Source organism: Sinohyriopsis cumingii, unplaced genomic scaffold, assembly GCF_028554795.1.
Source record: "Sinohyriopsis cumingii isolate HCF-2022 unplaced genomic scaffold, ASM2855479v2 utg002132l, whole genome shotgun sequence".
Taxonomy (NCBI): domain Eukaryota; kingdom Metazoa; phylum Mollusca; class Bivalvia; order Unionida; family Unionidae; genus Sinohyriopsis; species Sinohyriopsis cumingii.
Window position 1 is genome coordinate 281,485 of NW_028316136.1, and position 23,913 is coordinate 305,397.

The 23,913-nt window shown below is 35.4% G+C and overlaps 1 protein-coding gene across 1 annotated transcript in view; it reads right to left on the minus strand.

Annotated features, from left to right (window-relative positions):
- The window catches only part of LOC149771070 (uncharacterized), a 124,657-nt gene that overhangs the window by 26,748 nt on the left and 73,996 nt on the right, over nucleotides 1–23,913 (minus strand). Inside the window, exons 3-8 of the mRNA XM_089948882.1 lie at nucleotides 16,438–16,512; nucleotides 12,809–12,958; nucleotides 9,593–9,676; nucleotides 7,566–7,589; nucleotides 4,486–4,665; nucleotides 331–433 (exon numbers count right to left, since the gene is read on the minus strand). Coding sequence (XP_089805008.1) covers nucleotides 331–433; nucleotides 4,486–4,665; nucleotides 7,566–7,589; nucleotides 9,593–9,676; nucleotides 12,809–12,958; nucleotides 16,438–16,512 — 616 coding nt within the window. The remainder of the gene's footprint in view (nucleotides 1–330; nucleotides 434–4,485; nucleotides 4,666–7,565; nucleotides 7,590–9,592; nucleotides 9,677–12,808; nucleotides 12,959–16,437; nucleotides 16,513–23,913) is intronic.

Here is a 23,913-nt window from a genome sequence, read left to right on the forward strand (position 1 = left end):
TGTACAAATGCAAGCACAGTTGACTATCAAGTTTATTTCCGGTGGTATTAAAGCAACGGTGCTTATCTGGTTTTCACCAAAACAAGTACACAAGTTGTCAACTTCATTAAGCTAATATTGTTTTAGCCACATATGCAGGTCAAAATAATAATGTATATATGCAGGCAAATATGACAAGTAAATTTAATTTCTCTACATCAATTTGTTTTTTGGCTATGGTGTTGACAAGCTTCTTGGGACAGAGAAGTGGATGGACAGGCAGGACCAAATTAAAATGTCTCCAAGCAGTGGAGCAGAAAAAGAAAGACAAAAATAATTTATTAGACGTACCCAAAATGTTGTACAGGCAGAGAGGGCAGGTTCTGTTGCTTAGCAACCAGGGATCAACACAACTTCTGTGAAACTCGTGGGAGCAGGGTAAAACCCTTAGTATCTGGCAATAGGAGAAGAAAATAAAGAAAATGCATTTAAAAAAGGAGAGAAGCAGAAGACTTTTCCTTAACAATTTATATTTAATCTCCTCAGGAGATTGTAGGTGTGCTGAAAGCATATAATTTCATTTTAAAAGTTTTTCATCTAGATCATAAAGATGCAATACGTATACTTGCAAATACTTGAGATCCAACTGTAAACGCAAAGACCCAGATCTGCTAATGCATTATGGTCCATGCAGTTTGTTTGGAGTAATATCAATACATCGATGAATCAATATTTACTCAGGTGGCAGTACATCATAATACAGACTCTTGATACAGGACAACGATACAAATTTTACAAAATAAACATTTTCTTGTTATCTTTGTATTCTATGAATGAAGTAAACCACAAGGCCACTCACAAAATGTAAACAAACGGTCTCCTTGTTGATTTTCAATGGCGCTCACCAGTTATTATGTACTTTTGAGAAAATGATGTATGTAAGGTGAAGTTGTTTGCATTTGAAACATGCACAGTGGAGAGAATGTTGGCATACCTCTAGGCTACATTAATGTAATGTGGATGATATTTCTTTGGATGTTGTACTTTTAGAAACTGTATATGATCTAAGCACACAGGTAACCAAAATGACTGCTCCCTTGTGCTAAAAAATCAGCCTGATTTAGTCTAAAGTACACTATCTTTAGCACCTTTTAAAATACGGAAAATGAATTTTGCCCAACTAGACAATACCAGCTTCTGAAAGTGCAAGGGAAACTAAATATAAAAAATGTAAGAGAAGTTATTTATCAGCTCCTGTTTTTTACAATTTACCTCTTAAGTCCAGGAAGTGAAAAGGACCAAGTGAAGCTAGCAGTTTTCTGAAAGGTGCACATCTGGAGTAAGGCCATATTACACCCATCAATCATACACCAAAATAAAGGGAATTAAATGTTCTTTGAACAATATCTAAGATATATAAGGTCTTTTTTAAATAGCCAGTATAGCCAGTAAGGAAACCAGGGGAAATTCTCTTTAAAATGCGAACCCTATGCAAAATAGGAAACTGTAGAGCACCACATTAGTGCAAGGTACCTGCTGCAGCATTTACAAATATATTCATGCATATATGTAGCATACTTTCTGATTGGTCAATCTCACACAACCACGTAACATACTTTCTGATTGGTCAATCTCACACATCCGTGTATGTAACATACTTTCTGATTCGTCCATCTAACACACCAGTAAATGTAACATACATTCTGATGTGTCAAATGACAAAATTAGTATAATCCTCAATAAACTGACCTAAACTTTTGATGCCATTACAACATCAAGACACTACCAATGAAGTGGCTCCACAATAAACTACATATTTTTCTATTCAATGGCAAACTTTTCAGGAGCGCCGAGTGGCCAAGTGGTCTAAAGTGCTCACCATTGCAGACCACTGCCATTTCACCCCTGTCTGCATGGGTTCAAGTATCATGCTCGGTTAATGTGAGTACATGAGAAAGCTTGCCAGTAGCTTCTTGTGGGTCTGTGATTCTTTCCGGGGTTTTCCCTGGTTCTTCCTCCACCATTTATACTGGCTGCCATGTATATATATTCTGTCTGACAGCGATTTGTAGTTGGGGATTTGAGAATGTTAGTGGTGGTGTTTCATGCAAACAGACATGGAAATGATTTAAACAAAAACAATAAACTTTTATTATCATCCTCCCAACACTTGATTAAATAAAACTTTACTGTCCAGCAAGAGCTATTAGAATTTAGGATCTGTCTGTCTGTCTGTATGTATACAGTTCTGTGTGTATGTATATTTCAGTATTTCTGTACACCTGATTTCACATTTTTTCACAAACTCAACACAAAGCACTGAAAGACAAATATGACAAACTTATAAAATAAATGCATTTTTTGTCACAAAAGAATAAGGTTTTTGAGATTATTTTAAAAGAATTTTCTATTTTATTAGTGCATATACTTTTAAAGAATTTTTGCATCTTTGTCATTTATCATTTATTTTGTAGGAGTGCCTAATTTTTATTTGAAAGGATTTACAGTAGTCCCCCTCTTGAATGGCCCCCTTGACCAGCGGCCAACCGCTCCTTATGGCCAGAATCCGTTGGCACCGATGAGTTTGTGTTCAAAAGTAACCCTCGTGAAAAGCCACCCGGCTAACCCGACCAGCGGCCAGCATATTGGTGCAATAATATAAAATTTACCCCTCACAAGCGGCCGCATTTTATTTGAATATGTATCCAGAACCAGTATTTTATTCATAACGTGTGTAATCTGATTTCTGTTTCCCCGATGTCAGGTTTTTGTTACTGAAAAAAGTGTTAAGTAAAGTACATTTACCACTAAGGTTAATATTATATCATTTACGCCTCATGAGAAGCCAAATTTATTCCATAAAAACCGAGAAAGACTCAAATTTTAATCCTTACAAAAGGGTACGTACATGTAATCCAATTAGTCTTACTGCTGTGTTATCGTAAGTTGTCCGGTTTAGTCACTTATAATTGTTAAGATTACAATTATTGAACAGTAGTAACAGCTGAGAAGTGGCAGTATTGATGTACAATACCCACGTCAGCAGGAAAATGGCTTGATAGCCTTTATGGCTTCCCTTAGTAAGACGTTGAGCTTGTTCACTTTGATAATCAGTGGCTATTACTGCCGACAATAATTGTCAAAATTACGAATCCTAATGGCCGCGAGGTCAAATTTGCGTGATGTTAATGGTACATATCGAAGCCATTTTGGCTTCTCTCACTTAGTGTAAAGAAACGTATAAAAACATTAGGGTACCAGACTGCGACTAACGAATCACGTGACAAGATCACTTCCTTTAAAAACACACGGCAATTTGTTTAGATGCATACAAAATTATTTTATCAGTACTGTAGTTGGCAACATTAATAACTTACTACAAAAAGATCAACATGTCATCGAGGAAAAGAAAAATTATCAGTTTAGAAGAGAAAGTGAAAGTAATTCAACTGACCGGGGATTGGGGGGGGAGTCGAGGATCCTTGCATAAAACTAATGTCGGGAAGATTCAGATAAACAATATCGTGAATGATAATGAAACAATTCTGCAGAAGTGGGAAGGTGAAATGGATGGAGAAAGGAAGATTGTTTGAGCCAGGAGACATTTGTATCCTGATTTGAATGACAAGAAAAAACAACAATTTTGTCAGTTGAATTGGGATATGACGACTTTACCTCAAGTAACGGATGGTTGCACAGATTTCAAGTGCAACACAATATTAAGTGTTCTGTCCTTAGTGGAGTATCAGCTGATGTTAATAATGAAGTTGTCGAAGATTGGAACAAAAGACTAAATGATATATGCAGGGGATATGACAGCAAGGATATTTTTAATGTGACGAGACTGGTTTGTTTTTTAGACCGTTACCAACAAAGTGACAGATGATGTGATCTGTAACATAATTATAAAGACAGTTTTAAAACTATATCAATGGTCATTCATAGCATTCTTTTGAAAATGATGACACAGTTTGTTTTACATTTATTTCACATGCATGTGATTTTTTAATGAAAATATTAAATATTTAAAATTAAATGTACTTGTGACTTTCTTCATATGTATTTACTATTCACATTTGTCATCCCCCTCTAGAAAGGCCACCTGCATTATAAGGCCACTTCCCTGCTGCATTAGGGGTGGCCTTATAAGAGGGGGACTACAGTATCTTCATCAGGATTTTAGCAAACCTTGGCCATAACATTTTTACATGGCACTGTATGATGAGAACTATGCCTAATTTAGTTAGTCCTTGTGCATGCACACACTTATTTATGCTGAAATCTCAGTCTGTAAGATCCCTGTAAATGGACCAATCAATGGAATGGTAGCACAGTACTCATAGTTCAATCTGCATCCTATTTAAATCACTGCTACAAGCCTGTCAGCACCTAAGAGGCTGAGATCTTTTCTAATTTTGTCATCACTACAGTAATCCTCAACTAAAAGTATACGACTGCCTGCTTAGGTCTTAAATAAATGGACTGAATACATGCACATAATTTTACCTGCCCTTCCTGATAGTCCTCCAAACAGATTGCACAAGTCTCAATCCCAGACCCCTGGCTGTGCACGTCAGATAACGCATGCATGGGTGCAGGCAATGTTTTGGTGGAGTATGACTTGTATTTACGGGTGTGAAGTTTGCTTATGACCTGCTTTGCAAGCTCTGAAACATCCCTAGAAATCTGCAATAAAAGTACAGCATACATTGAAGCAAAAAGGTCAAAACTTTTACATGAACAGGAATCTAATAAACCAAACTGCTATGTAACAGTACAATCACAGGTTTTGGCAAAACCTGAAAGTCGATTCTTTTTTCTGTAGTAACTGAACAATAATCTATACTACTGAATGTACAAGATACCATAGATATATACTTATTAGTCCAACTGCAAGCTCAACAGACCCAGATCTGCCATCGCATAACGCACCGGCAGATCTGGGTCTATGCAGTTTGTTAGGAGTAATCAGTAGAACAAACAATATAGACCCTGATTTGCAGGTGCATTATGATGTGAAGATCAGGATCTTTGTTGCTTGCAGTTTGACTTGACTTATAAGCAATTATATAACATAAGCTAATACCAGAACTTTTTTTCCTGATTAATGGAAACTGAAATTCCAGTTTGGAAACAATTTGTACAAACCTTCAATTTTAGTATTTTCAAACATAATGACTGCTAAAAGAGACCATGTACATAATTAGAACAAGTCCATTCACAAAAACAATTAGTGAATAAAGATTTTCCATTGACTGAAGCACAAAGATGCCAGGCAATTCCGTGAGTAATTTTCTAGTGCAGAGTAAACAAGATCAATAAGACATCGTAGATTGTACAGTACAACCCCTTGCAACTAAATGTGGTTGTGTGTATCATCAGTTTTTATTATCGACTAAACAAAAATACTGCTAGTTCTATTTAATAGGCTTAGTTTTTCCAAAATCATTTATTTATGAACTGTTCTTGCAGCTGACTTTTCATCAGGTATGTTGTGTGCATTACACAAATAATAGCCCAGGGTGGGTGGGTGTGTCAGAGAAGAGTGTTTATTTATTCCTTCTATATTTGAGGAGAGGGGGTCTAAACATCTACTATCATAATGGAAGCCATCACACGTGCCCTTTTTGGGCACACATAACGTAAATCCATGTAATCAATCAATCAATCATAACGGATCCATGGTATACATTTGTAATGAGAGAGAGAGAGAGCAAAGGAAGATGACCTGTGAAGTGGATTCTAGTAGCTATGACTGCAGAAATCGTTTTCAAGGTTACAAAAGCAGTAAGTTTTATATGGGACGTACTACTCACTCCACGTGTGTATGGTCCACCTACTCAATTACCTTATGTATCCTAAAAGAGTCAAACCAATCTTTTGATAAATAGTATGTGCTATACATACCTGTTTGAATGACAGTGAGAACTGTTTTTATTTAGAAATATTAATGTCATTTTTAAAAATCTTAATTATTTTACAGGATTTAACTTAATTGCCATTTATTCTTCATGCCTAAAGATAGATGTCTGTTCAATTTAGGAAACTAGGCAGTTATTACAGCATCCTTTGTTTTACTTACTTTGAACAATGAACAACTAATATTTGTAAAGGGAACAATTATCCTCACTACTTTTAACTACTCCATAGCTAATTCACTAGAGTTTAGCAAGGTAATTCAGTAATGCAAGGTATTTAATCATGCTGAGTTTGGCAATAAAGTCCAGCACTGCTAGACATGTAATCATGCAGAGTTTGGTAATAGAGTCCAGCACTGCTAGGCACGTAATCATGCTGAGTTTGGCAACATAATTCAGCACTGCTAGGCATGTAATCATGCTGAGTTTGGCAACATAATTCACCACTGCTAGGCATGTAATCATGCTGAGTTTGGCAACATAATTCAGCACTGCTAGGCATGTAATTATGCTGAGTTTGGCAACATAATTCAGCACTGCTAGGCATGTAATCATGCTGAGTTTGGCAACATAATTCACCACTGCTAGGCATATAATCATGCTGAGTTTGGCAACATAATTCAGCACTGCTAGGCACGTAATCATGCTGAGTTTGGCAACATAATTCACCACTGCTAGGCATATAATCATGCTGAGTTTGGCAACATAATTCAGTACTGCAAGGCATATATTCATGCTGAGTTTGGCAACATAATTCACCACTGCTAGGCACATAATCATGCTGAGTTTGGCAACATAATTCACCACTGCTAGGCATGTAATCATGCTGAGTTTGGCAGGATAATTCAGCAATAATCATGCTGAGTTTGGCAAGATAATTCAGCATGCTAGGTATGTAATCATGCTGAGTTTTACCACTGCAAGTGATCAAACTGATGTCAAAAAAGAAAGGAAAAAGATCTAAACTTGAACAACAATAAGCATGAAATTTTGTCTCACAAACTTAGTACTGCCCTTGGGGGTGTAGTTTTTCTCAAATGTCAATCATATTGTTCAGCCAGGACTTCAATATCTACAACCCTCATAGCAACCAATTTACAGGCAAGACATAAGTAATCAATTTAAATACGTTAAGAATTTTTTTTTCTTCTTCAATTTAGTCTAATGGAAAGACATGCAACATTGTTTCAAGTTAACTGGCTTGTTTTAATATTGTACAATGTGTTTCATTACACTCAGTGGATGCTGAACATAGTACTATATCAGGGCTGCCCTTTTATTAATTGACAATACCCTTTTTGAGTATCAGCTCAGAATATCCCCCTCTGAATATAAGCTGACAATAACAACTTTTAAATATCAACTGGCAATATCCCCTCTGAATATCAGCTGAGAATATCCCTTTTGAATATCAGCTGACAATAACACCTTTCAAATATCAGCTGACAATAACCCTTCTGAATATCAGCTGAGAATATCCCTTTTGAATATCAGCTGAGAATATCCCTTATGAATATCAGCTGAGAATATCAATTCTGGATATCAGCTGAGAATATCCCTTTTGAACATCAAATGACAATATCCTTTATATCCCCTTCTGAATATCAGCTGATAGTAACACCTTTTAAATATCAACTGGCAATATCCCCTTGGAATATCAATACATACCTCTGAACTCCTCCTTCTCATTTTCTGAAAAATGGAAATTAATGAACATGTCAGTACAGGTTTGCATGAGTAATTAATATGGATATATATAGTATCAAGAACTGTGAAATTACTATTTCTTGGGTATTAATATGGATATATAGTATCAAGAACTGTGAAATCACTATTTCTTGGGTATTAATATGGATATATAGTATCAAGAACTGTGAAATCACTATTTCTTGGGTATGAATATGGAAATATATTTCAGTGAAACTCAAAACTGCCTACTCTTGGGACCTACATCTTTTTTTTTTCATTTTAGAGAAGTTTTGTGAAAAAAGTTGTTGGTTTAATGAAGTTTTTGCAGATGTGAAAAAAGTTTCTTTATGCATTCTTATGCAACGAGAGATAGAGAGAGAGAGAAAGAGAGACAGACAGAGAGAGAGAGAGAGATAGCATCTTTGGGAGCATTGGTATCTATGAAACTAAGAAAGCTGTTATTGTTAAATTTTATTTTAAATACATGCACTGAATGAAGAATTAGCTGATAAATATACTTTCTCACAAGAAAATCATTTCCTGTCACATGACTAAGTACAGTTGGTCAATGTTACATTTGCACCAGTCACTTTTATCTTCAAGACTTCAGTTTTAATCATGTTCCAGAATGTATATTGTCACCTGCTACAGTAATTTTAAAATTAATGAAATAAGAACGGATATTTTTCTGTAGCAAACAAGTTCATGATTTATTATCTTCTGACCTTATCACAAAGCCTTTTTCTGAGTCTTGAAGTCATATGATCACCAATTCATTGATCATGTGACAATATTCTCTTGCAGTTCCAATCTGGAATCACAGTTCAACACTGACCCCCCCCCCCCCTTATGACTTCAAAAGCTTCCCTTATTTTTCTCCTTAGGGTATTATTCTCTCTACCGAGTACTTTGATGTTATCCCAAGAAATAGTTAGCCCTGATTCTTTGCAATGTTCACCAACTGTTGTAACGGATTCTCTATTGGTGCATAAATATTTTTTAACTCTTGTTTCAAGGCTTTTTGTGTCTTCCTCAAATGTAGTCTTTTTCACAATTATCATACTGGAGTTTAAAGATGATCGAGTACCTCTTATTCAAAGGTGTTTGATCTTTGGCATGTACCTCAATTTAGCGGATGGTGTTGAAGGTTTTGTGGATCATGCTTTCTGAAGATTTTCTAAAATCTCTTGAGAGTCCAACAATATAAGGGAAAGAGATTGTTACACCTTTTTCTCTTTTCTTCTCATATTTTCTTTATTCATGACTAAAAAAAAAGATGCCAGCAGATAGTTCTCTAAAGATGTCACATGAAAAGCATTGCCAACATACATTCAAGATAACTATTTCACATCTCTGTGCCAATTTTCACCCACTTTTACACAATGCATGCCATTGTAATTCATGTCTAAAGCACATAATGTCAAGACTGCAGTTAATTGGTCAAAATTTCATTGGGGGGGGTGGCCTGAAAATGTTTCAGTTCTTTTGGCACCTTTGAAAATGGAGGTTCAACTGAAATGGATCATTTTGTACAAATAATTGATGGAGACTGAGATGGGTGGATTTCGTCTTTCAGATGCAAGTTACCAAAATTTTTCTTGTAAAAAGTAATGACATAAATATCTGCTGGCATCTTTTCTTTGGCTTGACAATGTATTAATAAAGTTGCACTGTCCTGAAAATATCAGATCATCTGAAGCAACCATTACAACAGATGAATACCATAAAATTTGGGCATTTTCTACCTCATAACTTCTCCCATATCTAACTCCTAAATATGTGTGATATCTTGTTAAAATGGGAAATTTCTTGCCATTACAATGACACCTACAGTACTGAAAGGTTCCAATGTAACCTTGTATGTGCACTGCAATTTCCAAAGTTAAAAATCTTATCTCTTATTATGTTTATTTTTAAAAAGGGGACATAGTTCCTCAGTAACATTTTAAGCAGTGGAGTGGAGGAGTGTGTCGTGAGGACAGGGGCATGTAACTGCTGCAACTCACCCCAACAAAGACGAAGATAATGCAGACGACAATTAGGAAGACAATCACCAGAGCTCCTATGATGATGTAATGGCTGGCATCACTCTGAAAAAGACACATGAAACCTAAATCGGTCTATGTAACTTTTATTTTTATAAAGAACAATTTGTAAAGGTTTAATGTTAGCAGAATGTCAAACATTTGAATGCCAATATTTCAAATGGACTTCATTCTGAAATGAGAAATATCTTTGGTCTGCACTTAATATAAGGGGAAAGAAGAAAACATTGCTGTTATAAAAGAGCATTGAATCAAGCCCTTTTCTATTAAACCTAAATCATTCTTCTAAACTTTTCTGAATACGAAAAACATGTCATTTTTTTATATGAAAAACATGTCATAATTGTTCAATGTTTAGCAGAATGGCAAGTATTAAAGTACCAATATTTAACTGAACTCCATCTTTTGAAAGGAGAAATACCCTTGGTCTCTGTATCATTACTCAATGAGTGTCGAAGGAAAGAAAACATAGCTGTTATTACTGATGATTGAATCCAAGACCTCTTGTATCAAAACTAAGTACCTATACTACAACATCGATTTGGTTCAACAGCATGTGGTCTTGTAAACCATGAGAAATACACCACCCTTCTAACATAATAATGGTACAGAGAGTATGGTCTGTTTTACTGTTCACTCAACTAAAACAACAGAATCAGTGACTGTACATGACAACAAGAGGAATAGTCAAAAGTAATTGACAGAAATGCAAGGAAAATGACTTCTGCGTACTCAAAGTCTTAGAGAAATAATTTTATAGAACTATTGAAACATGGATAAGGAGGGTAACTATTTCATTTCTGATCTAAGGTCACAGGCAAGAAATGGATTAGGCTAGAGGAAAAACAAACATACCCCCCATCAAATACTAACCAAATCCTTATCAATTACTCAACATTCTTATTCACAAATGACAAGAATTATATACTTCCAAACCGGGACAGGGAAACAGCTGAACAGAACCTTATTTTTGTCATTAAGCCAGTGTACAATAAAAACACCTTCATGCAAACCATGCACTAATATCATGTAGGAATAATTGGAATAAAGAGGTAACAACTCACTTAAAAGCCCTGTAAATTCCTATAACAAACACAGCTATGAGTTCCTTTATACAGAGAATAACCTTTGTCATTGAAGTTCTATACATTTCAACAATATCTTTTCAACAGTTTACATAAAGCAAGGATAAGTATGACAAGGATATCTTTTTCACTTCAATTTTCACAGTGTCATTTTCTATTCAAATATTTCTCACCTCTGAGAATTGTTTTACATTATCAAGATTCTCCTATTACGGCTCAGCTCAGGTTTAAAGCCATTAGCAATTCCACTCTCATACAGTGTAATTGACATAGCACAAATTGCATATACTGCAGGCCATTGATACAAAACCTTTGTGGCATAATGTTTACTTTCTAAAGATTCAAATGTCTATTATGGATGATTTATATTTTTGAAAAAATAAATGTACTGTACAATTTTTTATTGCGTTTTAATGCATCCAGTCCTTTCAAAGAAAATAGATAAAATAAATAATTCATACACTCTATTATACACGTTTATTTAATCACTGTAGGTATAACCACATAAAAGTAAATTCATTTTATTGCAGTTGCATATATAAACTAAAAATGTGTTCATAATGCCATAGATGCCCACCATAACATAATGCAAATAATGGGCTAAGTTCATAGCTATAACACCATATAATGTTGGAACAAAACAATTACAATATGCCCAAGTTGGAACAAAACAATTACAATATGTATGCTCTGTATTTAGTAGTGCAACTATAACATCCAGATTATCTGGTATCACTGCAGAGCTACATCAGTCTACCTTTCTATAATACCACCCATTTTAGTGTATCATACATGACCTTGATGCTACAGAGCTTGGCAGTATGCTAATTACTCCTGCCAAGTAAACCTGGTGCCTGGGGTTAATGAGTTAAAGGTTCTTTATTTTCTTCAGTAACAGCAGCCATATTCTAATGGTAGACAGAAATAATTTGCATAAAACTGAAATCCCTACAAGTGTGGATGATTTCTATCAAGGTGTTAATAATGTTAAATGGGTAATTTGAACAAGTAATTTAAAAGTTGATTTCTAGAAATGGTGTCTGTATTTAAATGGTGGATTGGTACCATATATACAATTTTGAAAGGCCTTGATGCCAAGGTGATTTCTGTTAAATTGGGTCATATTCTGTTTGGTAATGGTGGTACCACATGTAAAATTATGAAAGGCCTTGATGCCAAGGTAATTTCTGTTAAATTGGGTCATATTCTGTTTGGTAATGGTGGATTGGTACCACATGTAAAATTATGAAAGGCCTTGATGCCAAGGTGATTTCTGTTAAATTGGGTCATATTCTGTTTGGTAATAATGGATTGGTACCACATGTACAATTTTGAAAGGCCTTGATGCCAGAGTGATTTCTATTAAATTGGGTCATATTCTGTTTGGTAATAATGGATTGGTACCACATGTACAATTCTGAAAGGACTTGATGCCAGGGTGGTTTCTGTCAAATTGGCTCATATGCTGTTTAGTAATGGTGATCATGTTAGGGCATGCAATGAACAAATTCGAAAAATCTTAAACCCAGAAAGCTCACTTTAAAATCAAATGCAAAATGGACATGCAGCTTTTGCACTGCAAAAAGAAAATGCAAGCAGATTACACACGATAGACTACGAACAATGCATCACAGAAAAAAGACCATACTATAAGCTCACTTGGCCTTATGACCAGTGGGCAAAATATTGACCAATTGCTGAAACAGTCTGATAACCTAATCAGTTGGCTACAAATAAAAACATATATGGCTAGTACATTTTATCTGTCAATCTTAAATGATGCAAAAAGTTCAAAATTGTATAAAATTTGAAACTTTTCTATTATATCCAGAAAATACAATCAGGTTATCTATATATGAAGCAAATATGCATGCCAACTTTCATTTCTAAACTTTAAGTGGCTTTAGTACAATGTTATGGACAAGCTTACTGCAAATGCCAGATGTCGAGACACATGAATGGACAGGACTGAATCAAGATGGCACTACATCTGGTTGCATACAAACCAAGTTCAAAGATCTACAAAAAATCTTGGTCCTCGATGACCTACAGGTAAGAAGGGGAATAATCATACAAAAGAGCCAAAACTAACCTCCTCTTCATCCACTGGATTGACTGACCAGATCCTAGCACGAGCAGTGCGCTGAGATTTTACAATTTCCATCAAACTGATGGCTGCTTCTTTTTGGATGAACACAATTGGACGTGCAAGCCTTACTTGATAGTGTGCCTCCTCCTGTAGCTGAAACAAGGAGAAAAAGTGAATGTGAAAAACCTGTCAAATGGCTGAATGTTAACCCATCAACAAACTGAATGTGAATCAAACTGTCAACTGACTGAATGTTAACCTGTCAACAAACTGAATGTGAACCAACCTGTCAACTGACTGAATGTTAACCCATCAACAAATTGAATGTGAACCAACCTGTCAACAAACTGAATGTGAACCAACCTGTCAACAAACTGAATGTTAACTGTCAATAAAATGAATGTGAATCAACCTGTCAACTATTTGTTAACCCATCAACAAACTGAATGTGAACCAACCTGTCAACTGACAGAATGTTAACCCATCAACAAACTGAATGTGAACCAACCTGTCAACAAAATGAATGTGAACCAACCTGTCAACAAAATGAATGTGAACCACAACCTGTCAAATGACTAAATGTAAACAATCCATCAACAAACTGAATGTGAACCAACCTGTCAACAAAATAAATGTGAACCAACCTGTCAAATGACTGAATGTAAACAATTCATCAACATATTGAATGCGAACCAACCTGTCAAATGATTGAATGTAAACAATCCATCAACAAACTGAACATGAACCAACCTGTCAAATGATTGAATGTAAACAATCCATCAACAAACTGAATGTGAACCAACCTGTCAACAAAATGAATGTGAACCAACCTGTCAAATGACTGAATGTAAACAATTCATCAACATACTGAATGCGATCCAACCTGTCAAATGATTGAATGTAAACAATCCATCAACAAACTGAACGTGAACCAACCTGTCAAATGACTGAATGTAAACATTCCATCAACTGAATGAATGTGAATCTTACTTAAATAGCATAATCGTTTTTTTATTAGCTGAAATCTGTTGATCAACTTTTCAAGTACTATGATTATGACAATGAATTTAACATAGGAATTTCATAAAATTTTATTCTAAATTATTTTAGATACAATGTTGAAAGCTATTATATAATTCAACTTAAATACAATCAAACATCTAAATGTCCAAAATTGTCTGCTAATTGAGTCTTATCACTGCATAAAAGTAATCAAACAGCTTTAAAATTATAAATTTAAAAAGAAAGGGTTAAAACTTCCAATGCTGAGCCATGACCTTGACCCTAAAGATAGGGCCCTACATGTGATATTTGACACATCTTCTAATGATGATGTAGAATTATGCAGAGATTCATTCCTAAGTCAAAAATGGCTTTAAAGTTACACAGCAGAAATGAAACTATCATGGACAGACAGATGTACAGAGAGAAATATGGATACTATGTTTGGTGCTTTTCTTTATAATAACTTCATCCCTTAATCTCAAACAGCTCTAAAGTCATAAAACAAATAGTAAAAAGTGAGCAAAGCACAGGATATCAAGTTATGACTGTTAGAATTCGATGGCCTTAAACTAAGTCACAGTAAAGAAAACCAAAATTTGTTTAAACATTCAACAAATAATTTATTTTACTAAAATACAAAGTGAAAATTTAAAAAGAACTTACAATATTTATTATAAATTAAATCCCAAACAGTCCCAAAAGTATTACTAAAAAATCAAGATGAATATAACTCCTAATGAACTCCAGTGGTGTTCCTAATAAATTCCCATTTTGACTGTTGATGTGCCTGTAGTCTTGAATGTGCTAACAGTCTCGATGTATCAACATAATAAATTCCAAAATGACCTTGAATGAAATCACAGTAATCCCAAAATAGTAATTTAGTCTGAAAAGTTGATCACTTTGTAATTCTAGTTAATAATTCAAATAAATAACTCCTCTCAAATTAAAACTAGACATATAGATCCAATTCCTACCATCAATTATAGCATAACGGTCAAAACACAATACCAATTAAATATATATAGCATGACCTTGACCCTGAAGATGGGCATGCAATGTGGTACAAGAAACGCCTTCAAGAGATGATGTACAAATACGCAAAGTTTTATTCTTAAACTCAAATGACTATCAAGTTATGTAGTGGAAGGGTGATGGTCACCTTGACCATGAAGGACCTACAATACTGTACTCAACACACCTTCTAATAATGATCATGTACTTGTACAGCAGTTTCACTCCTTAATCACAAACAGCTTTAGAGTTATCAAGAGGAAACATGTGACAGTATAGTATGCACAGTTATTGAATAAACAAAAATCAAGTTATAGCTTCATCCATATCCTGCTATGGCATAGAGATACATCAATGAGTTGCCATGGCATACAGCTACAGGTAAAACCCATTAAAACGCTACGCTTGGGGTCCAAAAAATAACATCACGATATAAGCGGGATCGTGTTTAAAAAAATTTGGAAAAACTTCTCCAGACTAAAATATACACTGAAATTTCAATGTCATCAGTTTTAACTAACATTTTGATCATACAGTATATCATTTGTTTTGTTTGCCAGGTTTCATCAGACATCAAATTTACTTCAGTTTTGACTTATATACGTGCCAGTATGGCAGAAACAGTGTACTGTGAAGTTAAGGCGACATTAAATTTAGTGCTGGGATTAAAAATCTGCTAGGGATATGAATAATTGGGTTTTCAGAGAGCATGTAGGATGTTAAAAACAGAGATCACCTTAAATTTAAAAATGGGAGCCATGCTGCCATCATGTTATAAGCGGAATCAAGAGCTACTTCCATGACCTGCCATGGCACAGAGCTACTTCCATGACCTGCCATGGCACAGAGCTACTTCCATGACCTGCCATGGCATAGAGCTAATTCCATGACCTGCCATGGCACAGAGCTAATTCCATGACCTGCCATGGCATAGAGCTACTTCCATGACTTGCCATGGCATAGAGCTACTTCCATGACTTGCCATGGCATAGAGCTACTTCCATGACTTGCCATGGCACAGAGCTACTTCCATGACTTGCCATGGCATATAGCTACTTCCATGACTTGCCATGGCATAGAGCTACTTCCATGACCTGCCATGGCACAGAGCTACTTCCATGACCTGCCATGGCACAGAGCTACTTCCATGACTTGCCATGGCATAGAGCTACTTCCATGATCTACCATGGCAGAGATACCTCAATGACTTGCCAGAGCTACTTCCATGACCTGCATTGCCAAATGTTTATGTTTTGTATTATACATCCTGATCCAATTCATCTTTACAAGATCATACCCCAAAATCCATGAACACCTGTGTTTCTTTGCCATTGCTGTATATATTAAGTTTGCAAAAACAAAACATTTAAAATATTACTGTCACTGCAATTAATGTATTTGAACTTGGCCCCCTCTCAGAACCTCTAGGGAGGGGGCCAAAAGTCATACCCTGCTTAACGATGGTCATCATATGGGCAATTTTTCTTCCAAGCCTGGTAAATTTTTTAATCAATGGTTTAGAAGTAGATATAGTTATGGATAGATGGGAACACAGACGGATGATATCACAATATCCCTGATGCTGTAGCATGGGGATAAAGATAAGTTTTCACCTGTCTAATGGCATCTGGATTTTCACTGATATCAAAGATAACAGCTGTTGCACCTCTCTGGATTGCCTTTTCTGCCTGGAAAAAAATGAAATAAGATCAATTTAGTACAAAGTTTGCGGATACAAACTCCCTGAAACGCAAATTCCTTTCAAACTTGTAAATCAAAGCATACCATATTTTGCTGTTGTGCAATAATCCAATGTGACCTTTTAGCTTTATCCCAGATGAAATCAGATGCCATTGATAAAAAACTAGTTTGTTTAACAGTCTTCCTGAAAGAATTTCTTTTTTGTTTTGATATCTTGATGTGACTATTATACCATTATCTAATGTCAGATACAACCATTCTGCAACCTACCTTAAGCTTTCCCTGAGTCCTTAAGCTTTCCCCTGAGTCCTTACGCTTTCCCTGATGCTTTTGCAACAAAAGTCTTCAAGATATGGCATATATTCCCAGTCTCTTGCTCATGTAAAGACATCACTATGGTCCAGCACTCTATTTCCCAAGTTGCCCCTTTATGTAAAGACATCACTGTGGTCAAACGCTCTACTTCCCAAGTTGCCCCCTTATGTCTTGACATCACTGTGGTCAAACACTCTATTTCCCAAGTTGCCCCCTTATGTACAGACATCACTGTGGTCAAACACTCTATTTCCCAAGCTGCCTGCTTATGTAAGGACATCACTGTGGTCAAACACTCTACTTCCCAAGTTGCTCCTTATGTCAAGACATCACTGTGGTCCAGCACTCTATTTGCCAAGTTGCCCTCTTATGTAGAAACATCACTGTATCAAACACTCTATTTCCCAAGTTGTGGGCTTATGTAAAGACATCACTATGGTCCAGCAGTCTATTTCCCAAGTTGCCCCTTATGTAAAGACATCACTGTGGTCAAACATTCAATTTCCATACATGCAGTGCCAAAAAAAATACGATAGCCCAATGCCTGGGGCCCCTCTAATAGAGCATTTCTCTATTCTGACAGAGGTGCCCATCGGGTAAATAGCTCTACTATGGTCAAACACTCTATTTCCCTGGTCTCCTGCTTACATAAAGACTCGACCATGGTGCAGCACTTTACCTTTTTGTACTACTTACATATAAATTTTTATACAAATAGCTTAAATGGTTTAGGGGACTGCACCGGTGGCCTAATTTGTTAAAGGACTTTAGTCCTATTTATTTCTAATCAAAGTATTGGGAACACGGATGACTTGGAGTCCTTAAGTCATACTTATTTCTAATCAAGTGGTGGGAATCTGATGACTTGGGAGTCCTTAAGTCATACTTATTTCTAATTAAGTATTGGGAATACTGATGACTTGGAGTCCTTAAGTCATACTTATTTCTAATCAAGTATTGGGAATACTGATGACTTGGAGTCCTTAAGTCATACTTATTTCTATCAAGTATTGGGAACACGGATGACTTGGAGGCCTTTAGTCATTCTTATGCCCAAGGTATTGGGAACATGGATGACTTGGAGGCCTTAAGTCATACTTATTTCTAACCAAATACTGGGAACACAGATGACTTGGAGGCCTTTAGTCATACTTATTTCCAGTCAAGCACTGGGAACACGGATGACTTGGAGGCCTTTAGCCATTATTATGTCCAAGGTATTTGGAACATGGATGACTTGGAGGCCTTAAGTCATACTTATTTCTAATCAAGTATTGGGAACACGGATGACTTGGAGGCCTTTAGTCATACTTATGTCCAAGGTATTGGGAACATGGATGACTTGGAGGCCTTAAGTCATATGTATTTCTAATCAAAGTATTGGGAAAACTGATGACTTGGAGGCCTTTAGTCATGCTTATGTCCAAAGTATTGGGAATACTGCTAACCTGGAAGACTTAAGTCATATGTATTTCTAATCAAAGTATTGGGAATACTGCTAACCTGGAAGACTTAAGTCATATTTATTTCTAATCAAAGTATTGGGAATATGGATGACCTGGAAGACTTAAGTCATACTTACTTTCAATCAAAGTATTGAGAATGCTGATTGCCTGTATGTCACTAGAGAATTTATATTAACATTAGAAAAATTATCCTAGAAATTGTGATTACCTTTTAAAAATATTACGTACAACTGTTTTAAGAATTACCATCACTAAAACAATTTTAAGGGAGATAAGTACCAGGTTTAACCATTTACAATAATTTGAGTTCCATTCCTTTGGATAAAATCGACAAGAATGTCATGTGGTTCTATACTTTATTAGGAAAAACGTGTTTCCCATCAGCTGACCATCTATGTTTCTCATTGCCAACACCATTTTCCCCTTGGCAAAGAAAATATCACATTAAATATATCATTTAAAAAATATAAAATGACTTGCCTACCCTAATTTTAAAACCAGTGCAATAGGAAACATGTTTTTTGCCTTACTCATTTTAGAGACAGCATAAAGTATAATAATATTTGTAGCAATGAACACATCAAGCAAATTTATCAATGTTGTTGTATCAGTTCAGACAAACTGCTGCTTTAAATTTTTGTGGAAAAATTAAATGCTTACAAAATCTGCAAATGAGTAACGATTGACACTAGATGGTTCAGCAGCTACTGAATCATACAGTAAGTTGATTACATTCTATTCAAGCTTTTCAGTTTCCTAATACATGTTGCCTGCATTTTCAAATGAGAAAGCATACATATTTTTGAATGCATATTACATGTCAGAAAAAAATGGAATCTGACATGTATGAGGTAAATTCCTTTCTAAGACATAGTACATAAAAATCTGCATCAAAATATGACAAGGTGTTTTTATATTTGAAATGAGTGAATATTACAACCTGAATATCTAAAATGCTTATGTTCAAAATGTACATAGCAAAATGACATGTAAAACTTAACATTCATTTTCCAATGTCCAAGTAAATTTTCAATGCAATCTTAATACCTGGTCTGTGTCAAGAAAGTTTATTTGAAAAGGTCTAGTTACTTCATTCTTTCATTCTAAATGAATACAATATTCATTCTTTCATTCTAAATGAATACAATATTGTATACTCTCTCTCTCTCTCTCTCTCTCTCTCTCTCTCTCTCCCTATTATATATAGATACACCTACCTAACAATAACCTGAAAATTTATACCATCTTTATCTTGTAAAACTAATTTAACTTGTGAAATTCACGGCATTTCTGCCAGGAAAAGATCATAAATGAGTCCATCAGCATTAGCTGTCAAATGGTATGTCCACATTTATTGTCTATACTTGCATATTATTTCAACTACCAACTGCATAAACCCCTGATAAGCTGTTAAATAATGTGCCAGTAGATTTGGGTCTATATAGTTTGTTCTACTGTTTACTCCTAACAAATTTCACATAACCAGATTAGCCAGTGCATTATATGATGGCAGATGTGTGTGTGTGTGTGTGTGTGTGTGTGTGTGTGTGTGTGTGTGTGTGTGTCTGTGTGCATGTGTCTGTACATATGTGTGTACATGTGTGTATCTGTGTGTAAGTATGTGTGTATGTATGTATGCATGCATGTATGTATGTATGTATGTATGTATGTATGTATGTATGTATGTATTATGTATGTATGCATGTATGCATGTGTGTGCATGTGTGCATGTATGTATGTATGTATGTATGTATGTATGCATGTGTGTGTGCATGTATGTATGTATGTATGTATGTATGTATATATGTATGTAAGTGTGAATGCATATGTATGAATGTGAATGCATTTGTATGTATGTATGTGAATGTGTGTATGTATGTATGTATGTATGTATGTATGTGTGTATGTGTGTGTATGTATGTATGTATGTGTGCATGTGTCTGTACATATGTGTGTACATGTATGTGTGTATGTATGTAGGCACAAAGTTGGACATAACATTTAAAACAAGGCCCTTGAAAAGAACTGACACTCTACTGTGTGAAAAGATTTTCTGGGAATTCAAGATAAAACCATTCCTTCGTTTTAACTGCTTTGTGTTGAAACCATATGATACTGTTGAGCTGCTCGGATCATACTTAGAGTACCACGATCAGAGCACTCCTCCCCGCTGCTCTGTACCCTAGACTGGCTATCCATTCGATCCAGAATCAAACACAAAATTTGTTCTCTGTGCTACATTTCACTGACGGACTCTAGTCCAACATACCTATCTGACCTCACCCATGTGTACACACCAGCAAGATACTTACGCTCCTCTTCTGACAATCATATACTCATTATTCCCACTATGAAAACAAGCTCATGTGGACAGCATTCTTTTGCATACCAGGGCCCAGCAACGTGGAATGAATTGCCCACTGAACTTAGACACAAAGGCACAGTGATCACATTCAAGAGTGCCCTCAAAACTCACTTATTTCGACTGCAAGAACAAACTTAAAGACCTAATAAGGTTTCCTACCTTAAATATTCTCAGCATGTTTTTTCTATGTTTTCTAATTTCATGGTGTTTGTGTTTGTAATCATATCATTATATATATGTCTTTTATCTTATATGTGTTGTCTAATGTTGTAAAGCACTTAGAGCTTCTAAAGATTAGGCACTATACAAAGTCCTCATTATTATTATTATTATTATAACAGTATTTTCAAATTAGCTGCTGTGGTAGATATATTGGATGTCAGACTGTGGTAGACATTGGATATCATACTGGTAGACATATAGGATGTCAGACTGTGATAGACATTGAAGTCAAACTGGTAGACATATTGGATGTCAGACTGTGATATACATATTGGATATCAGATTGGTAGACATATTAGACGTCAGACTTCGGTAGACATTGGATGTCAGACTGGTAGACACTGGATGTCAGACTGTGGTAGACATATGGGATATATTGGTAGATATGCTGGATGTCAGACTTTGGTAGACATATAGGAAGTCAGACTGGTAGACATATTGGATGTCAGACTGATAGACATTGGATATCAGATTGGTAGACATACTGAATGTCAGACTTTGGTAGACATATTGGATGTCAGACTAGTAGACATACTGGATGTCAGACTGGCATTATTTTCACTTAGAACCATGCTGGCATCAATTTAAGTTTTGGGTCAAACATCTTTTCACATATGTGTGTGTGAATGAAGATGTGTCTGTGAATGAATATGTGTGTGAATTAAGATGTGTGTGTGAATTGAGACCTGGATATACATGTGTAAAAATTATATCTGGATATATATATATATATATATATATATATATATATATATATATATATATATATGAACTATCAGCTTATCTCAGATAACGACAAGTAGTTAAAACATTGAAACTGTATCTAAATTCTCCGTTACACGTTTTATTACATTGTTGTTGTTTTTCTTATACCATTATAAGCATGGTCCACAGTGAGATTAGAATACAGAGATTTAAGCAGATTTATACCACATGTGAAATCTGCATTTGTTAATTATTTACATTTAATGAACTCCACATTTATTGGTTATTTACATTTAATAGACTCTGCATTTACTATTTATTTTAACAATGTGGTAGCTCTGGCTGCTTTTGTATTTAAAAAAAATTACTAATGCAATACAGTACGTTTGCCGAAACTGAGAAGCTGCTGTTTTCTGGCTGAAATCTTTTTTTGTGTGTTGACTGGGTGTCTTATGACACAAGAATAACAAACAGGTTTTTTAGTGTAAAAAAAAAAAGACCATTGGATAAAATGCCTTGTCCAAGGACATGCCACTGTAGCAGACCTGGCTGATCCAGGAGTAGATTTCAGTCACAAGTCCAGCCAGCATGCCAGTCACCACAACTCCAAATCTTTTTTATCATACAGTCATGGCTTTCTAAACAAACTGACCATTAAAAATGTTGTATAACTAAATTTATATATAATCCATAATCCATTGTACAGACTTTATTTAGAATAAATGTCATCATTCTGTGACAACTTCGTAAAAAACATATCTGCTTTATATCTTGACATGTTGATAAAAGATATCGTAAAACTTGAGCTTCCACATAAAATTTTAGCCTAAAGTGAGTCAAGTGCTATATGGGTACAGATGGTAATTTTCAATCACACTCAGACAGGTTTCCCTGTCATATTACAAGTCTTCAAACATTACTATTTAGCTCCCTCTGTGTGCCAGAAGTCGCTCATCTTGTCATGGAGAGTTATACATTGTAAAATTCTCTTGCATGTTAAAAAAATAAAAACAGCTTTAACACATTAAACCGACATTTGTGAGGAATAAAACAACCGATATCTTGGACAAACTTGTCAAGTAGATGGAAGTGTAGGAACCTGACAATGAATTCTGTCATTATGGGGTCTTTTTAGAGCCCTGTAATACTGTTTTGTACACGTGCTACCTGCATGGGATTCAAATCTATGTGGATTAGTGCAGGAGGCCTCCAGGCTTTGATCTCTCTTTCTTGGCCAGAATAAAAGCAGACAATGATTAGAGATCAAGGTAATTAAATAGATTTATGGCCTGTTGTCTATACAGTATGTAACCTTAGGCTCAGTTCTTGACAGTATCACTATGTAAAAAAGCACAATCATTCTTTACAAGTCTGACTTTAAAATATTCAGAATCATGTTTGGTACAAAATATTTTCTGATCAAGTGCCATAGTTTCATACTGCTGACACCTCAACCAGCACAAACTATATACATATGTTCAATTTAAGGAATTGACCATTTAAGAGAAGGAGGGGTGCTTGGAATTTTTCTTTTAAAAAGAATTATGGCCCTCCCACAGCTTGAAAAAAAATTCTTGCTCTGATTTATAGAAAAAAAATTTTTAAACAAAATATCCTGGCTGGAAAGGAATTTCCAGCTGCCCCATGCCCCCAATTAAATGGTTGATCACTAGCTACCCACTACATTACAATGGCACTGAGTAGTACAGTGACACCTGTTGGCAAATGGCATTCTAAGGGCCACCACAAAAGCGCCTTTGTGGACAAGAGTTCTTTATGAAGATGTAAAAAACAAAAAAAAAATGAAGTTAAATTAAGACAATGTATTCTTAATGCCATAGCAGGTGTTCATAATATGTTGGTATCTACTAAGGAAAACCTTATCATCAGCTTCTAAAAGCTCTTGGCTCCTCCTTATTTTTTATTACTGCCCTCAAAAAAGTGCTCCAAGCAAAAATGGAGTGTGCTTGGAATCTTCAATTAGTGATATTTCAAGTATCTATTCAAATCTAGTGGAAGTTCCACGATTTGGAATTTTGAATTGGACAGTAAATTGACCCCCCTGGTCTCTTTGTGGTAAAAGCCCAAGGCAAAAACTCTGCCCATCCAATTACAATATAAAGTAGAATGTTTCCCTCAACAACTGACACAGAAAGATTGGGAACACCTTCTGATAATAATTAAGCTGTGAATCAAAGAAACAAAAATGTCCAAATTTCAAAAACCTATTCAATTTGAAAAGGCTTTGTCAATTTCTTGTGTAATTTGAAAGTCACAAAAACGCATGGTTCAATTAAGAACTTTGTCACAGGTAT